Source organism: Crocuta crocuta, unplaced genomic scaffold (genome assembly GCF_008692635.1).
Source record: "Crocuta crocuta isolate KB4526 unplaced genomic scaffold, BGI_CrCroc_1.0 scaffold52, whole genome shotgun sequence".
Classification (NCBI taxonomy): domain Eukaryota; kingdom Metazoa; phylum Chordata; class Mammalia; order Carnivora; family Hyaenidae; genus Crocuta; species Crocuta crocuta.
The window spans coordinates 2555389-2581314 of NW_027528617.1; the positions used below are offsets into that span (position 1 = coordinate 2555389).

The window sequence follows — 25926 nt, forward strand, 5'->3', positions numbered from 1 at the left end:
ACAACTGGTACTCATAAAGTTTTATTTCTTTATTGCTGTCATCGTGTTTTCATTATTCTCATCACCATCATTTTTATAGATAAGACCATTATAGGACAAAGAGGCTAAGTGATTTGCCCAAATTCACACATCTGGTTTGTAACAGAGCAAGGACCAGTTTGCGTTTCTTATTCCCAATAGCATGTTATTATTTCTGCAGTTGATCACACTAAGAAAGAAAGAGAAAGAAAGAAAGAAAGAAAGAAAGAAAGAAAGAAAGAAAGAAAGAAAGAAAGAAAGAAAGAAAGAAAGAGGGAGGGAGGGAGGGAGGGAGGAAGAAGAAAGCACAAAAGGAAGAAAATTAAAGGAAGGGAAGAAAGAAAAAGAATACACATTCAGTCAGGTGCATACAAATGAGAAACATTTAACCTTTTAACAACCTTAAAAGGAAAGATTTCCAACAAATGACAAGGATACTCTTCCAATGTCTCATTCATTTTTTTACTGTGTATTTATCTATTTTCCTCCAGATTTGCTTCAGTAGAGTTGTAACACCAACAGCTTTTATTCTCAAACATGCTGAGGATACCAATATCAATACTATTTTTCAAGTTTAATTTATTCTTAGATTTCCCTTGTATAATCTTGTTTCTCATTTTTAAATGATTTTAAATTTTTTTCCAAAGTTTTTCTCAGTATGTTGAGCCACTGAGTATCTAATTAGAATCAGCAACCATATTAATCAAAGTATCATTGCTGTCCCATAAATCCTGTGAGGTAAGGAATACATCAAGCTCAGTGAAAGCACTTGGCATAATGCTGTTGTAAGATACAAAGGTGTGAAAAATTTTTACAGTAAAGTTTTGGTGGCACAATATATACATACACTCTCATGTACTCTCATTCAGACATCATTAAAATGAAAATAAATGAAACTAATAGGCAACTGACAGGAATGGGAAAAGATAGTTGCAAATGACATATCAGATAAAGGGCTAGTATCCAAAATCTGTAAGGAACTCACCAAACCGCACACCTGAAAAACAAATAATCCAATGAAGAAATGGGCAGAAGGCATGAACAGACATTTCTCCAAAGAAGACATCCAGATGGCCAACAGACACATGAAACAATGTTCGACATCATTCATCATCAGGGAAATACAAATCAAAACCACACTGAGATACCACCTCACACTGGTCAGAGTGGCTAAAATGAACAAATCAGGAGGCTATAGATGCTGGCGAGGATGTGGAGAAATGGGCACCTTCCTACACTGTTGGTGGGAATGTAAAATGGTACAGCTGCTCTGGAAAACAGTGTGGAGGTTCCTAAAAAAAATAACACTAGAACTCCCCTATGACCCAGGAATAGCACTGTTAGGAATTTACCCAAGGGGTACAGGAGTGCTGATTCATGGGCACATGTACCTCAGTGTTCATAGCAGCACTTTAAATGATAGCCAAATCATGGAAACAACCTAAATGTCCATCAACTGATGAATGGATCAAGAAGACATAGTTTATATATATAATGGAATACTACATGGCAATGAGAAAGAATGAAATCTGGCTATTTGTAGCAATGTGGATGGAACTTGAGGGCATTATGCTAAGTGAAATAAGTAAGTGAAAGACATACACTGTATGTTTTCACTCATATTGGAATGTAGAAACTTAACACAGGACCATAGGGGAGGGTAAAGGGGAAAAAATAGTTAAGGAGAGGGAGGGAGGCAAACTGTAAGAGACTCTTAAATACTGAGAATAAACTGAGGGTTGATGAGGGGTAGGAGAGAGGGGAAAATGGGTGATGGGCATGGAGGAAGGCACTTGTTGGGATGAGCACTGGATGTTAGGTGGAAATCAACTTGACAATAAACTATAGTAATTAAAAGAAGACGCAACATCTCTTGACAAAATAAATGTTTATGAAAAAATAATAAAATGAAACTAAAGAAGATAAAAGTAAAACCAAGTAAAAAGAAAAGAGGAGGAATAAAGAACTTGTGGTAATTAATTCTGATGGATACTGAACTTATTCTATGTTTCTTGGAAACTAGTGAAAAAGAAAAACACATGGATTTATGCAGTTTTCCTAAATTAAAGTTTAGTAAAAAACACAGAGGCTTTTCCTGTTACTAAACTTTTCCCTGTTATTAAATTCAACAATAGTTAATCCAGAAAATCCATATAAAACAAACACATGGATATAAATATTGTTCAAAAGGATATTTCTTATATTCGTTTTACATATAAGCCAAATATGTAGTAATATTTTATAATTCAGTGAAGCCATTTTGTAGGGAATAGAGATAACATACTCCAGGTACATTGTTTCCTGGTGATCTAACTGAATCTCTAACCTGATATTAATTTAAAAGAATGAATAGTTATTGTTTCTATTAAATATAAATTGTTTCAGAAGGCTCTTTGGCCAGAACCCAGTAAGCTCATGGTGAATGTTCTAATAAATACAGAAACTGACAGTATTTTATGTTTTGGTTATATACCTCAAACGCTGTATTGGGAAAGCTTTAGAACTTGCCCTGTATTTGCACCCAAATATAAAATAACTGACTAGTTGGGCATGTCCACCTCCTCATTCTATCACACGGCAAAGTGAAGAATACCTAACAACCACATACTCTCCTTTGAAATGTAGACCAGTATTACTGATTGACCATGGTAAGCCAAAGCGCGTCAGTGTGGCTCCTGTGGGAAATCTGAATTTTAGAAACATGACTTCAGGGACTCACCAAAATGGGTTAACTGCAAAATGTATTCTCTAGGAGTTAGCTGAGTTATACTACTAGATGGGATTATTTATCACTTTTAATTTAAACATGATTAATTTTTGTCAGCTCATATTAACAAAATGAAACATGTTTCTTTTAAGTCTAATTGATGCTGAGTTACTTTTTTTCTGATAACAATTACCCAGCATGTTCAATTGCTAATTAAAGCTATTTTTGGCTAGAAATTCCAGAAATCTTAAGCAGAAAGTAAGTTGCTTGTCTTCTGTTTCCTACAGCTAATTCAATATGATAGCAATAATGTGATAGTTCCAATTTGATTGCATTTTAAAGGAAGGCAGATTCAAAATTTATAACTGGAATATCACCGACTCATCTATGTCTTTATATCTACTCTAGCTTCAGTAGGGTTAGTATTACAGAAATCTTAAAGACACATGTATATCCTGAATTCAATTTATAGCTTATAAAGGGCTTATTAACTATTCCCTCATATAGAAATTTTTGATCACATTCTTCATAATGTTTTCAATAAAATGCAACTAAATTTCAGTGATTTGTAGTAGGATCTTTGCACCTCCAAAAAGGATGCTTTTCCTTAGAAGATTCTTTCAAATTAGAGCCTCAGCTTTGTAATCAATGAAGAAGAAAGCTAGTCGATTATTGAGGACATGTTTTATCTTGTTCTGTGGACTTAAATGTTTTGTTTGTTTATTTTGTGAAAATGAGGTCAGCTACATTTTAAAATCATGAAAAGAAAACTGGAGTAAACTAAGATAAATAGTTTGGCACTGGAGTCTTCTTTAGGATAGCATCTGAATATATTTTAATTTAAATATATATTTGAAGGTGCCTGGGCGGCTCAGTCAGTTAAGCCTCTGGACTCTTGATTTCAGCTCAGGTCATGATCTCACAGTTTGAGAGTTTGAACTCTGCGTCGGGTTCTGTGCTGACAGAACAAAGTGTGCTTGAGATTTCCTCTCTCTCTCTCTCTGCCCCTTCCCCTGCTTACATGAACACAAATGCACTTTTTCTCAAAATAAATAAACATAAAAAATAAAATAAACATATACTTGAACTTTATAAGTTTTTAGAACATGTATTCTGTTTGAGATAGTGTCTTGTTAGCTTTGTCAATTTTTTATAAAATATCTTCCCAACATTTGTTGAAACACAAAAACAGAAAGTCTGTGTTCTAACTGTCTGGACTGCCACAAGTTACAGCTTTTGGCTGAAGTGGTGCTATAGAGTTCAAGGAGAAAGATCTCCCAAAAGGACATTGATAAGAGTATTATAAATCCTTTAAACATCAGAGAATTGGCCACTCATGGAATTGGAGAAAATATTATACCTTTTTAAACATCTTAATTCTGAAACTTTCTATTTTAAATTAATAGAAAGTTGTATTCAGAATGGCACTGTTGAGATCACTTTCAAACCAGTCTAGAGCACTCATTTTAAGCAGTGAATGATTGATGATTAATTAACAATGAGATTTTGGAGTGGTGGTGGGAGTTTGGAGCTGACGGCCAAGAAAGAATTCTTGAATTGGTGCAAAAAAGGTGATTTTATCAAAGCATGGGGACAGGACCCACAGGCAGAAAGAGCTTCACTGGGGTTGTAAAGAGTGATTGTTTATATACTGTGGAGCTGGGGTGGGTAAAGTCAGAAGGAAGCTTCTTAAAGGGATTTCCATATACTAAATACTCAACAGATTACTGGAGGTTTAGCTATAGTCAAGCTAAAGTTGTTTTTCCCTCTAACAAAGCATTGTCCTTAACACAGTAGGGAGTTACTGGAGATCAGGCTATTGATAAGATTGCCCTTTTCTTTTAATATTACCAAGATATTTGTAAACTGATGGCCACTATGATGGAGACTATTAGTTTAACCATTTGTTTTCTGTCCTTTTCTTTGTTCTTGGCTGGGCAGCCAGGAGTGCCTGAGGAATATTACACATACCCCACCTGGGTGGGGGGTGTGCTAGCTTGTGCTTGGCCCTCACCTTGCCTTATGGTCTCTCATCAGTTAATAATGCTTGATTCTTTATAAAGCTTGTAAATAAGTAAACAAGATTAAACTGTATAAAACTTGTAAACAAGATTACCTGTAGACTTACTCCATATTGTAGAATTTTAAACATAAATGAGGACCAGACTCAGACCATTGTATCTTAGAGAAATTGACCATTGTGGAGCCATTTTTCCAGTACACATTATTTTTTTTAATGTTTATTTAATAGAGAGAGTACAAGTGTGGGAGAGGCAGAGAGAGAGGGGAACAGAGGATCTGAAGCAGGCACTGCGCTGACAACAGCAAGCCCTATGTGGGACTCAAACTCATGAACCACGAGATCATGACCTGAGCTGAAGTTGGACGCTCAACAAACTGAGCCACCCAGGCGCCCCTCCGGTTCACATTTTGTAAAGATAAAACTGCTGTCAAACCATCTGACTTTGGCATACAGTGATATTGCTGGTAAATGTTTAAAAATTGGCTCTCTGGAGTGGGAGAGAGGGGAGCCGTGATACATATTATTTGTTGACTTGCATAGCAAAATATCTCCATGATGGGATAGGAACACACGATACTGAGAAATATTAAATTAAGGAACTAAAAGAGAAATCTCGGGGTGTCTGGGTGGCTCTGTTGGTTATGTTGCTGGCTTTGGCTCAGGTCATGATCTCACGGTTCGTGGGTTCAAACCCCACATTAGGCTCCGTGCTGACAGCCCAGAACCTGGAGCCTGCTTCAGATTCTGTATCTCCCTCTGTCTCTACCCTTCCCCTGCTCATGCTTTGTCTGTATTTCAAAAATAAATAAAACACATTTTAGAAAAAAGAGAAATCTCATTGATCTGGGGAGCTTGCTTAATCCTCCTAATCCTCCTAGCTTCCCTCCAAATCAAGAGGATAATATTTATGAGGGTTTTGAATCCCCTGAGACTTGAAAAAAAAATTCTCCTAATAGCTTTCCAGGATCCCAACCTTTACAGGTCTGGACTTGGACATGAGCAACCTTTTTCATTCAATCTGTGATCTCCTCTATGACTTTTCCTTCATCACCTATCTGTAGGCAGCAGTTGCTCAAGTTCAACTTTCCACAGACTCCTCCCTCAGAAGCAAGTAATCTAAAGCCAAGCGATTTTGATACTATTGCGCCTTCTGGTTTGCTCCTTTGCTAGTAAGTTAAGAGCTCTGGCAGTTTCATTGGTTATAATTCCTCCATCTTCTTGCAGTCTGATTATGTGATTTAGCATGTGAATGGGAGTGCAGTAGCCCCAGGACCCATCCTCTGCCCAGTGACAGGGCCATAATAATGAACTATATGTTTGGGAGGCCATTAATCATCTTTCCAATTACCAATGTGTAGGGCATGTTGTTTCCTTTGAGTCTCCCTGTCCCCATATACTTGGACTCCCAAATGTTCCCTTCTGGCAAGCGGGAGGAGGAAGAAAGATGGATGAATAGTTCCCAGCACACATGACCCTGACCAGTATGAGGAAAGTACTTTTTAGGCTGTCCTTCCACATGTCCAGTATAGACCACGTGGGGCCCACCATTCAATGGCTGTGTCAACATTGTCCCAGGCCTCTCGGAGATGAGAGAAGTTAGACAAGGGGTGGGGATGTGGCTCAAGGTAATCTGGCAACACCCACCATTGGGTTTCCCGGGAAGTTGAGTTATAAAATATTTGGCCTAGGCATGTTAAGCTTCCAACATAGATGGTTAACTTTCTTCCCCACTGGACAAGGCAGCTTTTCCCAATAATCAAGGTTTTGAAGAGCCAAACCCTGGTAGTAGGACTGGGACAGTCTGTTCCATTATAAGGTTCGTGGGGATCTAATTCTCTAGTCTCCCAGGGCCATTGATTCCCCTTGTTGGTTGTCCCATATACATAGCAAGAAGAGATCTTCAGAGTCTGGGCTATGGTCTCTGCTGGGGTGAGAAACAAGTTCCTTGCTATGACTGAAATGGGAGGGGGGCTACTTCTGATTTCTTCATTGAGGGAGTGGAAGATTTGATGGCACATGGTTGGAAGGTAGTGGCTCTCTTGAAATATATAGCACAGTCCTTGGGTCTCTGCCTCACCCATGGACTGGATGCCAGTTCGGATGCCCCATTGCCATTTAGAATTTCCGGGGTTAATGATGGTCAAATGAACAGGGTTACAGGCCTTTGGTTGGCAACCTGATATAGGAAAGGGCACTGTTATTCCTTCTTTTTTCCAAGTAGCCCATGAAACACAGCTGTAGCTGGGGCATAAAAATTCAGGTGTATAGGCACATAAACCGTTTCCTCACACATGTATTTGTCATTGAGTTGGTATCCCCACTTCCAATCTAAGCCTCCACATGGTATATCATGAGTCCTTGGGCCCTCAATGACAAGTGCCCGCTTTTTTCATATGACAGATGCCACTGGACCAATACCTATAACTGCATATATGTCAAAGAGCATTGACACTGGCTTTGGGGTTAGTAATTTGTGTCCAGCTGACAAAGCTCCCTGCCCCCTTCTTGGTAGGATCGGACTTCTAATCAATCTTTATCTAGGGAGTATTGTGGGTCAAAGCAAGTGTATTGACTCTCCCATTGGCAGATAGAATAGGTGGTCTTATTGTGTCTGCAGGACTTTTCCTTGGCATGAGAAGTGGGTTTGGTATAGTAAGGGTCCCAGTGACTTCCTGGCCTGACCTGGTTATGTGACTACATGGGTCACATGATGAGGAATCTAGGTCTACAGAAGGGGTCCAGATTAGAAGCAACCAATACCAACGAAGCATCCTATCCACAAAGGTAAGGTGAATGCTAACAGTAACCTCTCACCACACTTTCAGTTGGCCAGATGACCTCTACCAATCTATAGCGAAAAGTAGAGCAAGAATCACAATAACAGTGAGAAACAAGAGGTGACAGTGCATCACAGAAAGGAAGCAAATACAGAAAATAAGAACAGTCTATTTGTTCCACTGGATCGTTGATTCTTCAAGCCTCTGCCATGCATAGATTAGTCAGCTTCCGGAGTGACTAAAGCAGGGCTGCAGTCTCCCAGAGCCTCTGGAGTGGCAGATTGCTTCTTCCATATGGTCAGCTTGCATGGCATTGATGGATCAGGAATGCACTCCCAGTTTTGAGATGCCAGCTTCACTCTGCTGTGATGAATCCAGGGGCCCACCTCAGTTACCTTTACTGCACTACGGGTGGACAAAATGACAGTGAACAGGCCCCTCCAGGAGGATATAGGGGTTGGACATTCCATTCCTTCACCCATACAGGGTCTCCTGGTTTAAAGGGGTGAGCATCTATGGTCAGACTCACAGGTAATTGCTTCCCAATCCAGTGGTGTAAGGTGGTTAGGGTAGAGCCAAGGGCATGCACCTGTTGCTTTAGGGCTAGACTGATTATCTCATTTATATCCTCCCCTTATGCCCTTGATAATAGGGAAGGACACCCATAAAGGACTTCATAAGGGGAGAACCCTGTCCACTTAGTGGGGCTACATCTGATTCTTAACAAGGTGATGGGCAACACCTGGTTCCAGTGTAGGTGGGTTTCTAGATGAAGTTTACTTAATTGCAGCTTCAGGGTTCAGTTCATTCGTTCCATTTTCCCAGAGCCCTGGGGTCGGTATGCCGTGTGTATGTAACTTCCAGGTGATCTTTAACCCTTTGTCATCAATTGCACCACCTCAGCCACTAATGCTGACACATTATCTGATCTTATAGTGATAGGGATCCCAAGTCAAGGAATGATTTTTTTTTTAATATTTTTTTATTTATTTCTAGGAGAGAGAGAGAGAGAGAGACAGTGTGAGCAGGGGAGGGTCAGAGAGAGAGGGAGACACAGACTCCGAAACAGGCTCCAGGCTCTGTGAGCTGGCAGGCAGCACAGGGCCCGACACGGGGCTCGAACCCACGAACCGCGAGATCATGACCTAAGCGAAAGTCGGATGCTTAACCGACTAAGCCACCCAGGCGCCCCAGGAATGATTTCTTTTAGGTGAAGTTGGCCACTTCATGTGCTTTTTCTGTTCGAGTAGGAAGGAAGGCTTCCATCCAGCCTGAGAAAGTGCACACAAAGACCAGCGGATATTTATAGGCTTGGACCCAGGGAAGCTCATCACATTTTCAAATGGGGCTCCCCCGACACTCTGCACCCTAGGGGTGGCCTTGAGTCCCTGGCGTGGGTTATTCCGGGCACATGTTTCACATTGCTGCATATTGCTCAGGTTATGCTGGAGAGTCGAGGGATGTGGAAATGTCAGCTCAACATAGTCTCGAGAGCAGTTTGGCCAACACGGGTTTCCTGATGGAACTGCTTGAAAAAGCTGGAGCCAGGGTCTCAGGTATTGCTATCCAGCTGTCCTCAAATTCCCACCAGCCACCTAGGAGGTAGCTTTCATTTTCAGTCTTAAACCAAGTACTCTCATGTTGTGAGTAATTAGGGTCCCATTCTGTGAGGGGACTAGGGAACAGGGTGGCAGTTAAAGCTCCTGATTCCACCATTCCTTTGGAAGCTGCGAGCTTTGCCTCTTTGTCTGCCTTAGAGTTTCCCTGTGCAGGCTTGGTGTCTCCCTTCTGATGTCCCCGGCAATGCATGACTGCCACTCTTTTTGGGGCCCACACAGTATCTAAGAGTTCAAGGATTTCCTTACCATACTGTATGTCTTTCCTCCTGAGTTTCTTAGACCCTTCTCTTTATATAAGGCCCCATGTATGTGGAGGTTGGTGAAGGCACACTTAGAGTCTATGTATGTATTAACATGTATCCCTCCCACCAGGAGGGCTCAGGTTAGCACGATGAGCCTTGCCTTCCAGGCTAAAGTTCCCTTTGGGCCTGACCTATGAATGGTGCATTGACCATCTGCTGGTTAATGGACGTCTCTGGATCAAAAGGGCTGTAGAGACAAAATGCCTCACATAGTCTCTCATAGAACTGGCTTAGGCTCTCCTTGGCTCCCTGGAGCATTTCTGATATTGTACTCATATTTATGGCCTACCCCCCTGCCTCTTTCTTCATGCCATTTAGAAGGTATTCTTGATACCATTTAGTCCTTGCAAGCCCTCCATGTACACTTGAGTCATTTGGGTCACATTTGGGGTCCTCCCCAGGGAAATGAGCCTGAGCATAAGCCCGAGTGTCTAGCAACCCAGCGGGATGTTCTCCTATAACCATTTTAGGGCCACCTGGGTAATTCAGCAATGCTCCTCTGTGTCAAAGAGGGTCAGGAGGAGTTGGCAGGAGTCTGTCCTGGTAGGTTTATGGGTTTGAATTATGGATTGCATTAGTTTATGGGTTGCATATGGGTCTTCTCCATATAGGAGGGAGTATGGTGCTTCCAATTTGGGAAGTCCGTAGTGGTAAAGGGTTGGTACCCAAAAACATGCTAGCCTCCTTAAACCTGGCCTTCCTGATTGTAATAGACAGGTCCCCTAGTTTTTCTTCAGTGACATCTGTAAGGCTTCTCAGTGTTGCTGCAGGGAAGGAGTGTCTCTGCTGGCCTGATCTTTTCATCACCTTCCAGGAGGGGTATATGGGGTTAGGACTGGTGGTCTGACTGAGCCAGTTATGGTTGCTAAAGGTGGCGAGGCCTTGGGACTAGGGGCAGGCTCCAGTGGGGTTTCAGCAGTCTGGGTGGTTGGAGACATAGGTGGCAGAGTGAGGGGTGCAGTCAAGCATATGGCGGTGGGGTCCCCTCAGGCTCTCCTGACAGTATGGGTTTTTCAGGTTTGGGTTGGCATTTGGAGGAAGCCATGACATGAGCTGTTATAACTTTACAGTTCTCTTCAATTTGGACTTTTAGCCAAGGTGGCTGGGATGGGACCAGGTCTTGCCAACAGTCAATGTAAGGAGATTGGTCAGGGAGGCTTGGACACAGAGTGTCCAGAGCTTTCTGGAGTTAATTTCACACCATAATCTCCTGAATATCCCTTTTGAAATTCCTCAACATACACTCCAGGGGAATCAGTTTGCTCTAATTTCCACCCATTTCCTCCCCCTCAGGGACAACTTTCACACACAAGAGAGGAAAAGGGGGAAGGGAGGAACTAACTTGGAGAGGACATGCACTTGCTTTGTCCATTTCTGTCCACTTTCCTCTCAGAGATATTTCAGGTGCCTCTTAGCATTGGGGGGTTCAGTATCAAGGAAGTCTGACCCTCATACACCCTCAGCTGTATGAGGTCACCCAGGAACTGCAGATGGGGACTCAACACCCACTTCTGCACATTGATCAAGTCGGAAACTTTCCGCTGTTCCTCTCATTCACACACAGTCACACAGCGACTACAACCCGCTGCCTAGTGCCCAGCACCTTAGAGTTGGTTTTGTTCCTTATGGAAATACTCAGGCAACTAAGAGGCAGACTCCCCTTCTGCCTCTTAGGGGCTGGTTTACCAAAGTGAATCTGGGTTCTTACCAGTTTGATGGGCTGTGCTCCCTGAGCTGGTTCCTAGGCCTCACCGGGGTCCTTTGTGCATCCGGGGCCCTTGCCCCAGCATGACAGGAGGGGCTAGACTTCTACTGTTCAAGTGGTCCACTGGTGCCAGGTGATGTTGCCCCTCCCAGTGCCACGAGTTTTGAGCCCCACTGACAAGGGAGGTGAAACACTGTCTCCACCTTCTGGGCAAGACCCTTATAATGTAGTGGTGAGTCACACACAGAGTGAGGACACCGAGGCTTTTCTTTCCAGGAAGCAGCTTTATTTGTGCCAGCACAGGATCAGCAGGCTAAGATCCAAAAGGCTGAACCACAAGTGTAGCAGGGGGGAGGTTGCCTTTTGTACAATTTTTGCTCCTTTGTCTTCCATAGATGGTAACACACAGTCTGAATAGGCAGTGTATGGTCCAGAGTCCTGAGGAATGTCACACTTGAGCACATAGCCAGTTTGCTTTTCCTTGTCTTGGGGTTCTTACCACATTCCTTATGGAGGAGCCCCACCACATTATAATGCGATAAAGGCAGTTGTTTTCCATTCTAGAGGTCACTCTGAGGCCCACCTATGCAGGCAAGGTTGGGGAGTTACACTCAAACTAATCTGGGTGGTCTGGTGGCCAGAGGTCTCATCAGGGCAGTCCCAGGGCTCAAGGAGTAGTTTCTGTTTCTAATTGCCTGAGTAAGAGATAGCTGGAAAAAAGATCTTAAAGAAAAAAGTGGTACAAACGTTGGTGAGTACACGGAAATGGGTAGTAAAGGTCAAGTCTTAGGGTCTAGCTGGTGACGATAATAATTCCAGTGCAGAATAAGTCCAGTTGTTCTATGAGTAGGCCTTAAGCACTTGGGAAGTATATCTCCAAACCAATAATCAATCTCTAGTCCCACTTGTTCTTGAGTAGCTGGAGTGTCTGAAGAATATCACACATATCCCACCTGGGGGTTGGGGAGCTTGGGGGGCAGGGGAGAGTGCTATTAGCCTGTACTTTGCCCTCAGCTTGCCTTATGCTCCCTCATCGCTATCAGAAATTATAAGATAAATTTTTAATTCTTGGGAAAAAAAACCCTACAGACAAATTAGTGACATCGTGCTAAATGTCTTTTAAGTACAATATTGTTATTGCAAAGTTTTGTTACCTTAGAAATTGTCCTATGGCTTTCGAATCACTTTTTATGAAAAAGATATTTCCTTCCCATTTGTTAAAAAGTAAGATTTATTTAAACTCTCTCAATGTTCTAGAAACTGGAAAGATTTTTATTTGTGACTGGTGCAATAAATGATACAGTTGCTCTTTTTTTATTCTTGTTAGAAAAGTATTTAGATATTTCTTAGTTAAAAAATAGTTTGTTGAGAGAAAGTTGGCAAATCCATGGCTCTAAAGAATATTTACTACTTTGCCTCTCTAAATCAAAAACACTGGAAATTAATCTCTGCATTTAACAGCTTCAAGCTAATGCAAACAGAAAAATACAATGAAGAAACCAGAGTCTGTCTAGTTTCTGGGTTGAATACTTGCAAAATAATTAGCTGCTGTGAACAACTATTACTCCACTTCTGAGGACTCGTTTGCTTCTCCTTTCAGAATGGACTCAACGCTCTCCATCTGGCTGCCAAGGAGGGTCATGTGGGCCTGGTTCAGGAGCTACTGGGAAGAGGGTCCTCTGTGGATTCTGCCACTAAGGTAATCTTCATGCTGGTAGAGCTTATTTCCTTGGAAAAGAGGAAATGATTTAAAGTTATTTTGTCTGGTTATACAGTGCAGAGGCTTGCTGGAACACCAAGATTCTTGACCATGAAGAACTGAAATTGAAACTCTTTCCACTAAACTTTTTTGAATCGATTCTTTTAGGAACTTATCAAACATGAGACTGGAGAATTCTGTGTACTTTCTTTCAAATATTTTGTCTTTTTATCTTTGATTCACATAGAGACTAGATTAATATAATCCTGTGTAGACAACAGCACCTATTTTCCTAATTAGGAAAATTCACTTTTAATAAAGTATATTGATGTAGTAAACTTCTCAGTGGAAATGGACAGGTAATTTTCATGCTTTAGTGAAGTTGTCATATCTTTTAATGTATTCATTTAACTTGTTAAGAGAATATTCAGAATCTTTTATGCTGCAATGGAAAAGAGATTTTGGATCATGGATTGAATTATTGGGAGAAATTAGATTTTGTCACTATAATGTGTGTTTGTAAAGCAGTTGGACTCGTTTTTAAAGAACTGTACAAGATGTTTGGTATACTAGAAACTATTGTTTTTTTATTGATAGTGCTTTTACTAAAATATATTTGAACTCTGTCATTGGGGAGTCATATCAAAAACAACACATTTAAGTATTTTCTTTTCTTTTCTTTTCTCTTCTTTTCTCTTCTTTTCTTTGAGGGAGACAGAAAGAGTGGGGGAGAGGGGCAGAGGGAGAGAAAGAATCTTAAGCAGACCCCATGTTCAGCTCAGAGCCCAATGTGGGAATCAATCTAACGACCTTGGGATCATGACTTGAGCCAAAATCAAGAGTTGGATCCTCAACTGACCAAGCCATCCAGGCACCCCCAGAAACAACATATACATATATAAAAATTTATAATTATCATCACGGGTGACAAATCTTTATCGTTAGAAGGTGAAATTTTAATTTGGAGGAAAACAGTAGTTAGTCAGAATGAAGCTTGTTGCCCAGAGCTAGAGGGTGATTATAGGGTTGTGAGAGATGGAGAGAGGCAAAGCTACAGGCACTCAAGCCTCCAGCTGGGGCTTCAGTCTGAGCAGGGATGGACATAAAGAGTGCTGGAAAGAATTAGGAATATGGCCAGTTAACCTGGATTTCTAACACCTCATGCCCACATGATTGTCAAAATACAGACTGGCCCGACACCTCACCAGAATGGTAAAGCATAGAAAAGGAAAATACTATACGGGAGGTTCAGTGTTTAGATGGCAGACAACTTATTCCCTTCCAAGGTGGGCTACTCTCTTGGTTAGAATGACAAGCTTTAACCACTTGAAGTGATCAATAAGCGAAATTGAAAATGCTTGTACATTTGATGTCTACAAAATTAGGAAACCTCTAATATTTTCTATTTTGTTTCTCCAAAACAGAAGGGAAACACTGCTCTTCACATTGCGTCTTTGGCTGGACAAGCAGAAGTTGTCAAAGTTCTTGTTAAGGAAGGAGCCAATATTAATGCACAGTCTCAGGTATTGCGTTCAGATTTTCTCTAGTGTGAATGACTTTAAATTAGAACAGCTTTGTGAAATTGACTTAATGGGTTGAGCCAGCTGTTGGGTAGTTAAATTTGCTATAAATACTTCTGTTATTTATTTCAGCCACATTATTTTATTAACTCATGCTATGATATACATATATATTTTTTGATGTATTATGATTTCCCTCTTAATATAACTGAAGATTTGACAACTGCACAATCTATCATTCTCTTTATATGCATTAAAAAAGCATATAAAGTGTTTTCTTCCAGAATGACAGTGACATCTGTGAAATATGAATTATTCATGCAAGTTCTATGTTGTGCTATAAAAGTAGTTTCTCTCCTTAAATTTTAAAAATTCTCAAAAGATTAGCATTCCAGTAGGAGATCTGCTCTGAAGTAGGAATCACACTAATTACCTCATACCCCAAATGTGGACTTTATAAAACTCCTAAAGGAAATAAGAAAATTTGTGACCCACAGCCTTATAATACATGTAATAACAATTATATAGGATAGAAAATGCATGTTCTTAAAATGAAGAATTTTTTAATTAAAAGAATGATCAAAATATATCATATTATAAACTTGATCCCTATTTTCTGAGTGAAGAAATATTGCTTTGCCCAAAGTCTTACTTTTGGTATCTATTATGAATTTATGTAGAAATTGAGGGGTATATCTTTTAAAATCCATTTCTTCTGTCTCTTTTTCAAAGATTTTAGCTTTTCTGATATCACAGGCCATGCCATGGGGGCTATTAGCAAAATAAACCAATTCCTCTCTATCTATTCTTTGGGATAATCTTACCAGCTTGCTTCTGAGGGTCTTTGTGTAAGAATATCTCTACCTATTTTGTTCATTCATTCATCATGTAGACATGGCTCTAGAGGTATAAATAGCACTACAGGGCAAAAGTTAGAATCAGCCCTCTTTTCTTTGACTTTGATCCTAGGGAAGAACCTGTTGAAATTATGACAGACAAGATGTTTTTTATTTTTATCTCTATCATTTCATAGTGTTTGAAATAACCACACTTTTTTCTTTTAAAGCACAATCTTTCTTTTAAAACTCAAATACACATCTCTATTTTTACATTTATGAGAATATTCCATATTGTAAAATCTTCATTAAATGAAAAAAATTTTTAAATGATACCATCTGTAAAGAATTCCCATATATTGTATGAGGTATAATGGCACCTTGGGCTTAGAGACACAGGACTTGACAAAATCTACTGCTCTAAACTAAGGGATTAAAATCTTTTCTTTATAGCAAGAGAACATCTTTTTGCTCTAGAGCAAAGGTTCCAAACTTTAGCTGGCATCATAATCACCTACAGGGCTTGTTGAAACTTGTGTTTCTGGCCCCAACCCCAGAGTTTCTGGTTCATTTCTGGAGTGGGACCTGAGAATTTACATTTCTCACATAACACTGATGCTTCCAGTTCAGGAACACAGTGAGAACCACTGCTTTAGAGAATAGAAGAGAAAACTGGGCTTAAGAACACTGCAGTAAGATTCACTAAATACAGGTTTAACTACGTGTATAAATCAGTAGTTTGTGTACTTAAGCGTGGAAATGAAAGCCTGGTCAAGTTCAGTTGCCCATAGGAAGTTTCTTTTAATGGGAAGTTCACATGCTAACTGTTAGTGCTGTTAGTATCTATAAAAAGAGCTTAGTTACTTTGCTCAAAATGACCTGTTGAACATTGTGATTTTATAAAAGTTGATGAGTAGCAAATACTGCAAGATAAATGCTTATCAAAAGTTATATCAGTTATTATACTCTGATTGTTGGAAATTTATATGCTTTGGAGATTTTTCGAGAAGAACAAGCTAAAACCACTTAAGTGATAATTTGCTTTCAAGAGTCAATGAGCCCATTCTTTAGAGCCGTAATCATGCCAGATTATAACAGATCTTGTAGGAAGATTTATATTATCATTAAAGCAATCTTTATTTGTGTTTAATTAGCTCAATTCAGGATTCATATTGTAGGGAATCCTGACAACTAACTTCAAACTGGTTTTATATTATAAGAAAGTTTTGGAGTGAAAAAAATTAATAATTAAAATTTAGGATTTTTTTAATGCCTAAGTGATTTGATAAACCCTATCAGATTATTTACTATATTGAATTTAGGTGGCCAGCACTACCAAAGAACAAAAATTACTATTACTTAAAATATTTTGTAATTTAGAGGTGTCTGGGTGGCTCAGTTGTTTGGACGTCTGACTTCAGCTCAGATCATGATCTCATGGTTCAGGAGTTTTAGCCCTGGGTCAGGCTCTACATCAGGCTCTGTGCTGACAACTTGGAGTCTGGAGCCTGCTTCAGATTCTGTGTTTTCCTCTCTCTTTGCTCCTCCCCTAACTCATGCTGTGTCTATCTCTCATAAATAAATAAATAAACTTTAAAAAACCATAATTTAATGATTGAGATTAAAATATAGGAATTTATATAAAACTGGTTGATTTTTTTCCCCCTATGTATGAACAAATCCCAAAGGCATGGTTTTAAGGACCATTAGGAGAGGATATGAATCCTTCATATGCGATTCTCATTAGTCTTGTCTTGTTTAAGATATAGATTTTTTTGCATGACGACAATGGACATCAGGTGGGTTGGTAGGACCATGCTCATGGTAGTTAGATACTCCCTTCCATTTGAGAACCAGAAAAGGGGTATAAGAATACCAAATGTGCAATATAAATCCTGAATTTTGTACTCAAATTATACTTTCTCCCATATCTTTCTATGAACATAATGCAAGACAAATGCAGAATAGTCTGTTACTATAGGAACGTTGATAGCTGCATAGTACTTTGCTTTTGACCAACTTCTGAGTTTTTTGGAAATGGACCACTAAGGTTCTTGTTGAATTAAGAAAAGCTCCAAGGGATAAATATTCAGTAAACATTTATGGATCTCCTAGGTAATGGAGAGGTATACATCTGTGGATTTTTCTGCATTCTCTACATAGACTGTGAGATCCATAGGAAGCTTACCTTTATATGATACAGTGCCAGTTTTGGTAGGCAGTGTCCTTAATTCATGAATTCAGAACACAAGCAGAAATAATTTAAGAATTTTAGATGGAATTATGTGATCAGTATAACAGTCCACTGGTGTTTAAGTTTCTGTGCTCAACCGTGGTAGTAGTGTGGTCTTTACTGAGTCACTTCTCAATCTGAAGCCCCAATACCATTTCAAATATTGCTCAGACCTTGTAGTTCTCTGGCTTGGTTCTTTGGTCTCCTGGATTCGGTTGCATGGAGATCTTATCAAGATCTCAGTGCAAGCTGTGTTGGTGGAATGATGGAGCTAGAAGTCAGATTAGAGTGAGTGGAGGGATGCTACTTGCTTTGAGGATGGTTGCTTACTTTCTGAAAACATAGGCACTTTCTGACAATCTTTACTCGGCATATGAACATCCTCTACACAGTCCTACAAAGTAATGCTGGAATGCTTCCTGGCTCTTTGTACTGGCAATTACTGGTCACTTTTGTAACCTATACACCCATTAGATTCAGCTATATGCCTTTGAAACAATTGTTCCAATTATATATTGTAAAAGAAATTTTGAAAAATAAATTAAAAGCCACTCTCAGAGTGATGAGCTCCTTTAAATTCTTGTAGCACTTTTGGCCCATTGATATTGCCTATCTGGTGTTTTTTTTTTGTTATGTATGTCTACAATTTCTGTAAGGTGGTACATTTCTTGGGAGAAGATTATTTTTCTCACATTTCTCTGTATTTTTAAGATTTGTCATAATGCCTTGCATATATATGATTGGAGGCTAAACATATGCACATATATTCTTGTAGAAGAATTAGTTTCGTTGTGTATTCCAATCATTTTAACAATAGATGTTAATAATAGTACAAAAAATAATATTGACTGCCAGGTGTTATCTCTGATACATAGTGTGTATTATCTCTTCTGATCTTCATTTACTCTGTCCTCATGGATGACAAACTGAGACAAAGATGATTCATTCTTTTACTTGCTCATAATCTTCTTCCCTGGGCAAAACTGCTTCTTGGAACTCTTGTAACAGTTCAACCTTCACTACAGATCCCAGAAAACAATTTTTTTTCTTTCATAGTTTATTGTCAAGTTGGTTTCCATATAACACCCAGTGCTCATCCCAAGTGCCCTCCTCAATGCCATCACCCCCCTTCCCCTCTCCCCCACCCCCATCAGCCCTCTGTTTGTTTTAAAATTCTTTTTTCTTCTGGCCCAAACTCTGTTAAGGTCCAAGTCAACCGATTTACCTGAAGTAGCATCCGTGCAAAAGGTTTAAGGTGAAAACTTCTCTCATAGTATTTTTTGTGAACTATAAACTCTAGAGCTCTGCAAAAATGTTCAAAACAATGATGAGATTTTGCTGTTGTTGCCAAGAAAATCTGGCCTGAGAAATTTTCCCTCTTTAATTTTCTCCACAATAACATGTGACTTTTTGTTCCTCACACAAGAGTATTTTTCCTTGCAATCTTAATTATATTTTCTTGTATAAAGCTATTAAAATCAGAATGACCCTCATAAAAAATATAGTTACTTTAAAAATATCTTTTTTTGTTTTTGTTTTTACAAAGCAAGATGGTTTTTGTGCTGTCTATTTGACTGCAATTAAAAAAAAGAAAAGAAAAGCACAGTGAATCCTGGCATAGATAATGTCTCTGCACAGTAGAAGCTAAGTGAAATTGTGGAACATGGGCACCATAAAACTTGTGGTTAAATGTAGCCTTCTGACTTTTACCTTATACAATGGGGACAGGGATGTTTGAATTTCCTGATAGTTACAGAGAGAAAGGAAAATATGACTTCATTAGAAGAAAGGATGAGTCAGAAATTCCCACAAGACTCTTGAAAGAGTATGTGGAAGTATGTGCCAGGGAGCTAAGTGTGGGTTGGAAGAGATTCCAGATGCCACAAAATTACAACCCCATAGTAATATCTTACACTCAGCCTCTTGATTTTAATGTATATTTTTATGTATTATTTAATCTCACATTATCTTTACAATGATGTGAATTAGCAACAATTACTCTCATTTTGGATATAAGGAAAATTGATGCATAAGCAGGGAATCCAAGGTCTCATAACATATTAGTGATTGAGTCACAAACCCAGGGCCATTTGTAATGGATACCTTTCTTCCAATAGTCCTCTACATAGTACATTGTTTCCTTATAAGCTTTCTCTACAATTTCTGCCTCTTCTAGGCCAGTTCATAACCCTACCTACCTCCCACAAGAGCTAGGTCCCTGGCTCAAGTGCCATCCATTTTCTCAGGATCTAGTTGCTAAAATGTTGGGAATAACTAAAAGCATTCCACAAAAGTGAGGCATTTCCAAGTAAAGGGATTCATGTACACTGGGGCACCTATCTACATTTGGGACATTTTCACTCAGACATTCATTCTCTTAGAGTGCTCTCTTATGAAACACAATTCTCAGTACACGGGAGACTTAAATATACGTTCTGAAGTATAGTTTGTGTTTCTTTTTGATTCATTTTTCTTATTAATTTTTGCATTTTTCTACTTTTTCCTGAATTTCTGTGTTTTAGTATTATGAGGATTCCAGAAACAGTTTTTTTCTCTTTTCATTCTATTTTAGTGGTTAGTGAGTCCAAATAAGATATTCTGATTTGGTATGCTTAACATATTTTACTGAAAATTTATGTCTATTTTTCTTGAATCCTTTCTCTTGTTTCATGTTCACTACTCTTTGTTCTTTCAATCCTGGAAATTTCATTCCAGAGGAAGACTTTTCTATTTGTAACACAAATATGATTAGACTTTTTTTCATTAGCTTTTAGATTTTCAGACCATGGCCAACCATTAATGCCAGTTACAAGATTACATGACCATTGTTACACCCCCAGAATTTTAGGGTGCATATGCCTATGCAATGACAAATGCTTTGTCAGGTGTAGCTTCCAATAATTTTTACTTCATTGGCCTTCACCCATTGTCACAAATAATTTGAATTGGGCTGTGAAGAGGAAGAAGCCTACACAGTTGGCCAGCATGCCCATTACACTGAATTGCTTCCATATGGCCTTGGAGCCATCCCTGGCTCTTAAAACAAAAACTCATAATGGAACATTCCATTCTGTCACACATGCGTGCGCGCGCGCGCACACACACACACACACACACACACAGAGTATATAAGATGGGATCCAGAATCACAGATCCAAAAAAATTGTTATCTTTTTAGCATTTTTTTCTCCAAATAGATACATATAGCTCTTTCTTAATAAGGTTCTTAGTTGTTTTAATTAAGAAAATTATTGTAACACAAATTATTTAAAGTTAAGGTGAACATGTACTTTCATTTGACAGAGGATGAGAAAGAACTTGGGACACATATGCTGTCTTTTTGACTCTGAAAATCAGTTTATTGCATGATTGCACATTTGCAAGTGAATCTATGTCCCTCAGCATTCTGAGTCAAACAAAGGAAGTACGCTTTTCCAATTCTCCATTCTCTGATATGTTTAGAGTAATGATGAAAATTGCCATCTTTAAATTTTTGCGTAAAATAGAATTATCTCCTATTCCAGTAAAATTTCAACACTAAAAGTACTAGTCTGTTCACACACACTCACATCTGAAAAGACATGATAATATTTTCATTTGCAATAAAATAAGGCAGTTTGCTATTTTTGAAATAAAACTGATACATTTATGTTTTGTCTTTATGTTTATTTATCTGGGGACACGTGATGTGGCAAGGCTGAATACTAGTTTCTATCTTGTCCTGAAACTTGAATGAACTAAGACATAAACATCATTGTAAATCTACAGTAGATACCCATTTATTTCTCACTTTAGAAGCCTATCCATGTCCACTATTATCGTATTTTGAAGGAACTAAATTTGTAGAAAGGCGAGACTTGTAGGAAGAAGAACAAAATGGCTAAGATGGATCTACATTTCTCTTCATAGAAATAGAGTTCAAATTCCATACAGAGGACCCTTCTTCTGTCCTTCTGAGTTAAAATGGAGGATAAGCACCTCTGGCAGCAAATAGTTAAAATAGAACCAGAGCGGTTTGCTCCTTACCTCACACTTAACAGCACAATGTGTGCATTCCACAGCAACTAAGATGCTAGGAAGACCTCAAAGCAACGATCCTTCCAGACAAAGGTCACAAAACAACACAAAAATGTGAAAACATGACACTAAGTAAATGAAGTACAACTTGCCAATAGAAAATTATTGGAAGTAGTCATTCTCTCCCTCCCTCCCTCAGCACATGTTTGGGTATTCAATTTGTGCCCCTTAATGTTTGCTAGAGATACAACTTGGGGTTGGAGTGGGGGAGACCAGAGGAAGTAGTGACTGAACTGTTGTTTTTTTTTTTAACTCCTAGATAATTTTATTTTTTATATCTATTTTTTCCAGCTTCAGTGAAGTATAACTGACAAATAAGATTGTAAATTATTTAAAGTGTACAGTGTGATAATTGGATATTGGTATACATTGTGAAAGGATTCCAGGTTAATTAACACGTTCATGACCTAACGTATAGGTTTATTTTCCTTTCTCTCTCTCTTTTTCTTACTCTTTAAAGTGAGCACATTTAAGTTCTCCTCTTTTAGCAAATTTCAATTGTATAGCCCAGTGTTATTAACTATATAGTCATCATGTTATACATTAGATCCTCAGAATTTACTCATCTTCTAACTGAAAGTTTATGTACTTTTGCCACCCTCTCCCTGTTTCCCTCACCCCTCAACCCCTGAAAACCATTTTTGTACTTTCTGGTCCTGTGAGTTCAATTAAAAAAAGGTTCCACATATAAGGGATACCATGTAGTATTTATCTTTCTCTGGTTTATTTCACTGGGCATAATGCCCTCCAGCAATTGTTCTCTTCAAAAAAGGAATTAATGTGAAAGTCAGAGGTAAGAGGAGTTGCAGTGTGCTGTGGGAAAATGAAATAGTACATGTGAGAGCCCAAAAGAAATCTGGGGACTGAAACATGAAGGGGAAATGTGGTACATACGAGGGTGAGGGAGCAAATCACAGCCTGCAGGACTCTGTGAGCCATGTTAAGGATCTTGTTTTAAGATGTTTATCCTAAGCCCTCTACCAGCGTGAGGTAAAGGTGGGAGACAGAAAAAGATAAGATTTGGATTTTGAAAAGATCACCTTGATGCAGTTTGGAGAACTATAAATGGGTCAGCATCATAATAATACCTCCTTTATAGAGGATATGAGAATTGAATTAGTTAATCCAAGTACAGCACTTAGAACAATACCTGGCATAAGAACTCAGTGACTATTAGCTATCATTGTTTTATAGATAGATAGATAGATAGATAGATAGATAAAATTTTGGTTACGTTTATCTATATTTAGAGATGTGGGGGGTGGGGGGAGCAGAGACAGAGGGAGAGAGAGAGAGAATTGCAAGCAGGCTCTGCCCTGCCACACAGAGCCCACCAGGGGGTCTGAACCCACAAACCACGAGATGGTGACCCCAACCAACACCAAGAGTCAGATGCTCAACCGAGTCACCCAGGCGCCCGCTAGCTGCCGTTGTTAATGGTAGATGCAGTGATGGCTCCTTTGTGTCAGAGCAGCCTCTGCATGCCTCCACATGCACAGTGGAGACAGCAGCAAGGTCAGTTCCTTGACACAGGTTAAGAAGTTCTACTAAAGGGGCACGTGGGTGGTCAGTCATTTAAATGTCCGACTGTGGCTCAGGTCATGATCTCACTGTCCATGGATGTGAGCCCTGCTTCGGGCTCTGTGCTGCCAGCTCAAAGCCTGGAGCCTGCTTCAGATTCTGTGTCTACCTCTCTTTGCCTCTCCCCTGTTTGCTGTCTCTCAAAAATAAATAAAATGTTAAAAAATTTTTTTTAAGTAAGTTACTACTAAAAATGCAATCTGTAGCTCCCGTGACTGTTTTTTTTCCACATGCTCTTTGGAACACTGTTGGTTCAGGTGCATAAAATTGCATTATCCTAAACACAGACACAGTGGTAATGTACTAGTTTAAGTAATTCAGTAGTTAGGACATTTAGGATACAGACTGATCAGCTAGAGACACATGCAGCTTCAGATTAATGGATCAAATAGAATTCTCCTATTAGATATTCTGGGTGATGAAAATCGAAATGCAATGATCAAAATATGTTTTTAAGTATTATTTTTGAAATTCGCTTTCAGAGAGTAATTCGAATGTGGAAAATTCTAAATGGAATAACATAAGCCAGAGAAGAGTTGTTTACACCTACTTAAGGTAAAATAGTAAAAAAGATTTTTGAAGTGTCTGCAGTGTAGTATTAGTAAACCTTAGTTAGAACAAAACTAACTAGTGTTAGCTTTAGAACATAACTAAAGGCATTCCACAAAAGTGAGGCATTTCCAAGTAAAGGGATTCATGTACACTGGGGCACCTATCTACATTTGGGACATTTTCACTCAGACATTCATTCTCTTAGAGTGCTCTCTTATGAAACACAATTCTCAGTACACGGGAGACTTAAATATACGTTCTGAAGTATAGTTTGTGTTTCTTTTGGTTTATTTTTCTTATTAATTTTTCACTGAAGCTAACGTACAAGTTGAAAGTGTGGAAAAATAACTTTAAATTGCTATTTAAAAAACATCCAATGATCTTGATCAGTCTGGGTTGGTTTTCTTTAAAAATAAAGTTCCATTCTACACCTTGTATTTGGGCGGTTACCACTTTTCAGAACTAATGGTAGTAACTTTATGGGTTATTTTAGTTCTCCATTATAGATATTTTTATGCTCAATATTTTAATATTATTTTCAATGATATATTTAACATGTATTCATATCAATAGATTACATTTTAATAACCTAAAAAAATTACCCAGTGAGGAATATCAGGCTGCCACAGGGGAAATATACCCAAACCACTGCAAAACCATTTAGAATAAGTTATTAAAGGTATTCTCATGAAAGCCAGTGGCAAGAAAAAGATTCTTCTTAGTGATACTGTTGAACATTGTGTTCAATCTTTAGCCAATGTAATAAATTAAGAATATGAATGGAAAAGGAAAAGATGAAAATGTGGTTTTCTATAGAACATATGATTATTTAGAAAGCCCAAAGAATCTGCAAATCAATGAAGATATTTTTACATTAGCTGACTTATTAAAAGCCTGCCGCCTGCATTTTTCTATCCCGCGAATCACAGAGCTGTTGTCCTTATACGGTCCTTGGCTAAGATTTTATTCAGCCAAAAAGTTAAAATGAATTATTCTCTTAAAAAGTGAATACTAAAACAAAGTGGTAAGCTCCACGTGTAAAAATGGTAGATTAGGACATCATATTCTGTATAAAATTGGATTTATGAGAACAGGTTAAAGCTTCATTAGAGTGTGTTTGCATGACCGACTTTATATATTCTGTTCTTTTCAAAACAATTAGGAAATACTTTTTGTTTAATTATTTTATTTTATTTTAATTGTTTATTTATTTATTTTGAGAGAGCAAGCAAATGAGCATGGGTGGGGGGGGGCAGGAAGAGAGGAAGAGAGAGAACCCCAAGCAGTGCAAGCCTGATAGGGGGCTCAGTCCCATGACTGTGAGATCCTGACCTAAACCAAAATCAAGAAAGAGATGCCCAGCTAACTGAGCCACCCAGGTGCCTCAAAGTACATATTTTTTGATTTACAAATAGCAACCCTTTAAAATTTTGGATGGATTTTTAGGAATTAAAATACATGTGAACCAACAATGTCATTTAAAGACATTTATTAACTCTCTGTCTGAACATAACTTGGTATAGTAATTTAAATTGTAACCTTTAAAATTTTAACTTTAAATGACATGTTGACTTGAGGTATGAAGAGCATGAAACATAAGCAGTCGAATAACACCTTGATATTAAAATGCAAAACAACAAAGGCATATCTTTTCAGGAGAGTAAGATAAATACATCACAAAGTAGAGACAAACACAGGATCTGGGCAAATTCCACTCTGGAATAAGAAAAGAAAGGTAATAACATATGTTTAAGTAATCCAGGAATACTACATGCAGAGATGGAGACTTCATGAGAAATTCTATAGTCTAGTGGTTAGGAGCCCTACCCGATCACTTTTTATTTGTGTTACCTTGGCCTTGTTACTTAACCTCTCAGTGACTCCATTTCACCATCTATAAAATAGGCATACTACTATTTACTGTACAGGGTAAATTTTAAATATTAAATGGGTTAATACATGTAAAATATTAGAGCAGTACCTGGTACTTAATACATGTAATATAAATGTTAGCTTTTATCTTAATAATTAAATATAATGCTTTATCTACTTAAATTATTGAATAAGTAATAAATGGTTTGGAACACTAATTAAATGAAAGGGAATTTTAATTAATAAATCTGTTGTTTCATCTGAGAAATTATTATTTTCTAGAGGTAGTGGTAGAGAAAAGATTATACAGAAATTTCATCTTCAGTGATTAGCAATATGTAACCTGTCCTTGGTATGACATTGGTTTGGAACAAAGAACATGAAGCTGAATGATTAGAAAAAGCA

The 25926-nt window shown here is 38.5% G+C and overlaps 1 protein-coding gene across 1 annotated transcript in view; it reads left to right on the forward strand.

Annotated features, from left to right (window-relative positions):
* The window catches only part of ANK2 (ankyrin 2), a 221727-nt gene that overhangs the window by 49568 nt on the left and 146233 nt on the right, over nt 1–25926 (forward strand). The window contains exons 3-4 of the mRNA XM_077754996.1: nt 12752–12850; nt 14275–14373. Coding sequence (XP_077611122.1) covers nt 12752–12850; nt 14275–14373 — 198 coding nt within the window. The remainder of the gene's footprint in view (nt 1–12751; nt 12851–14274; nt 14374–25926) is intronic.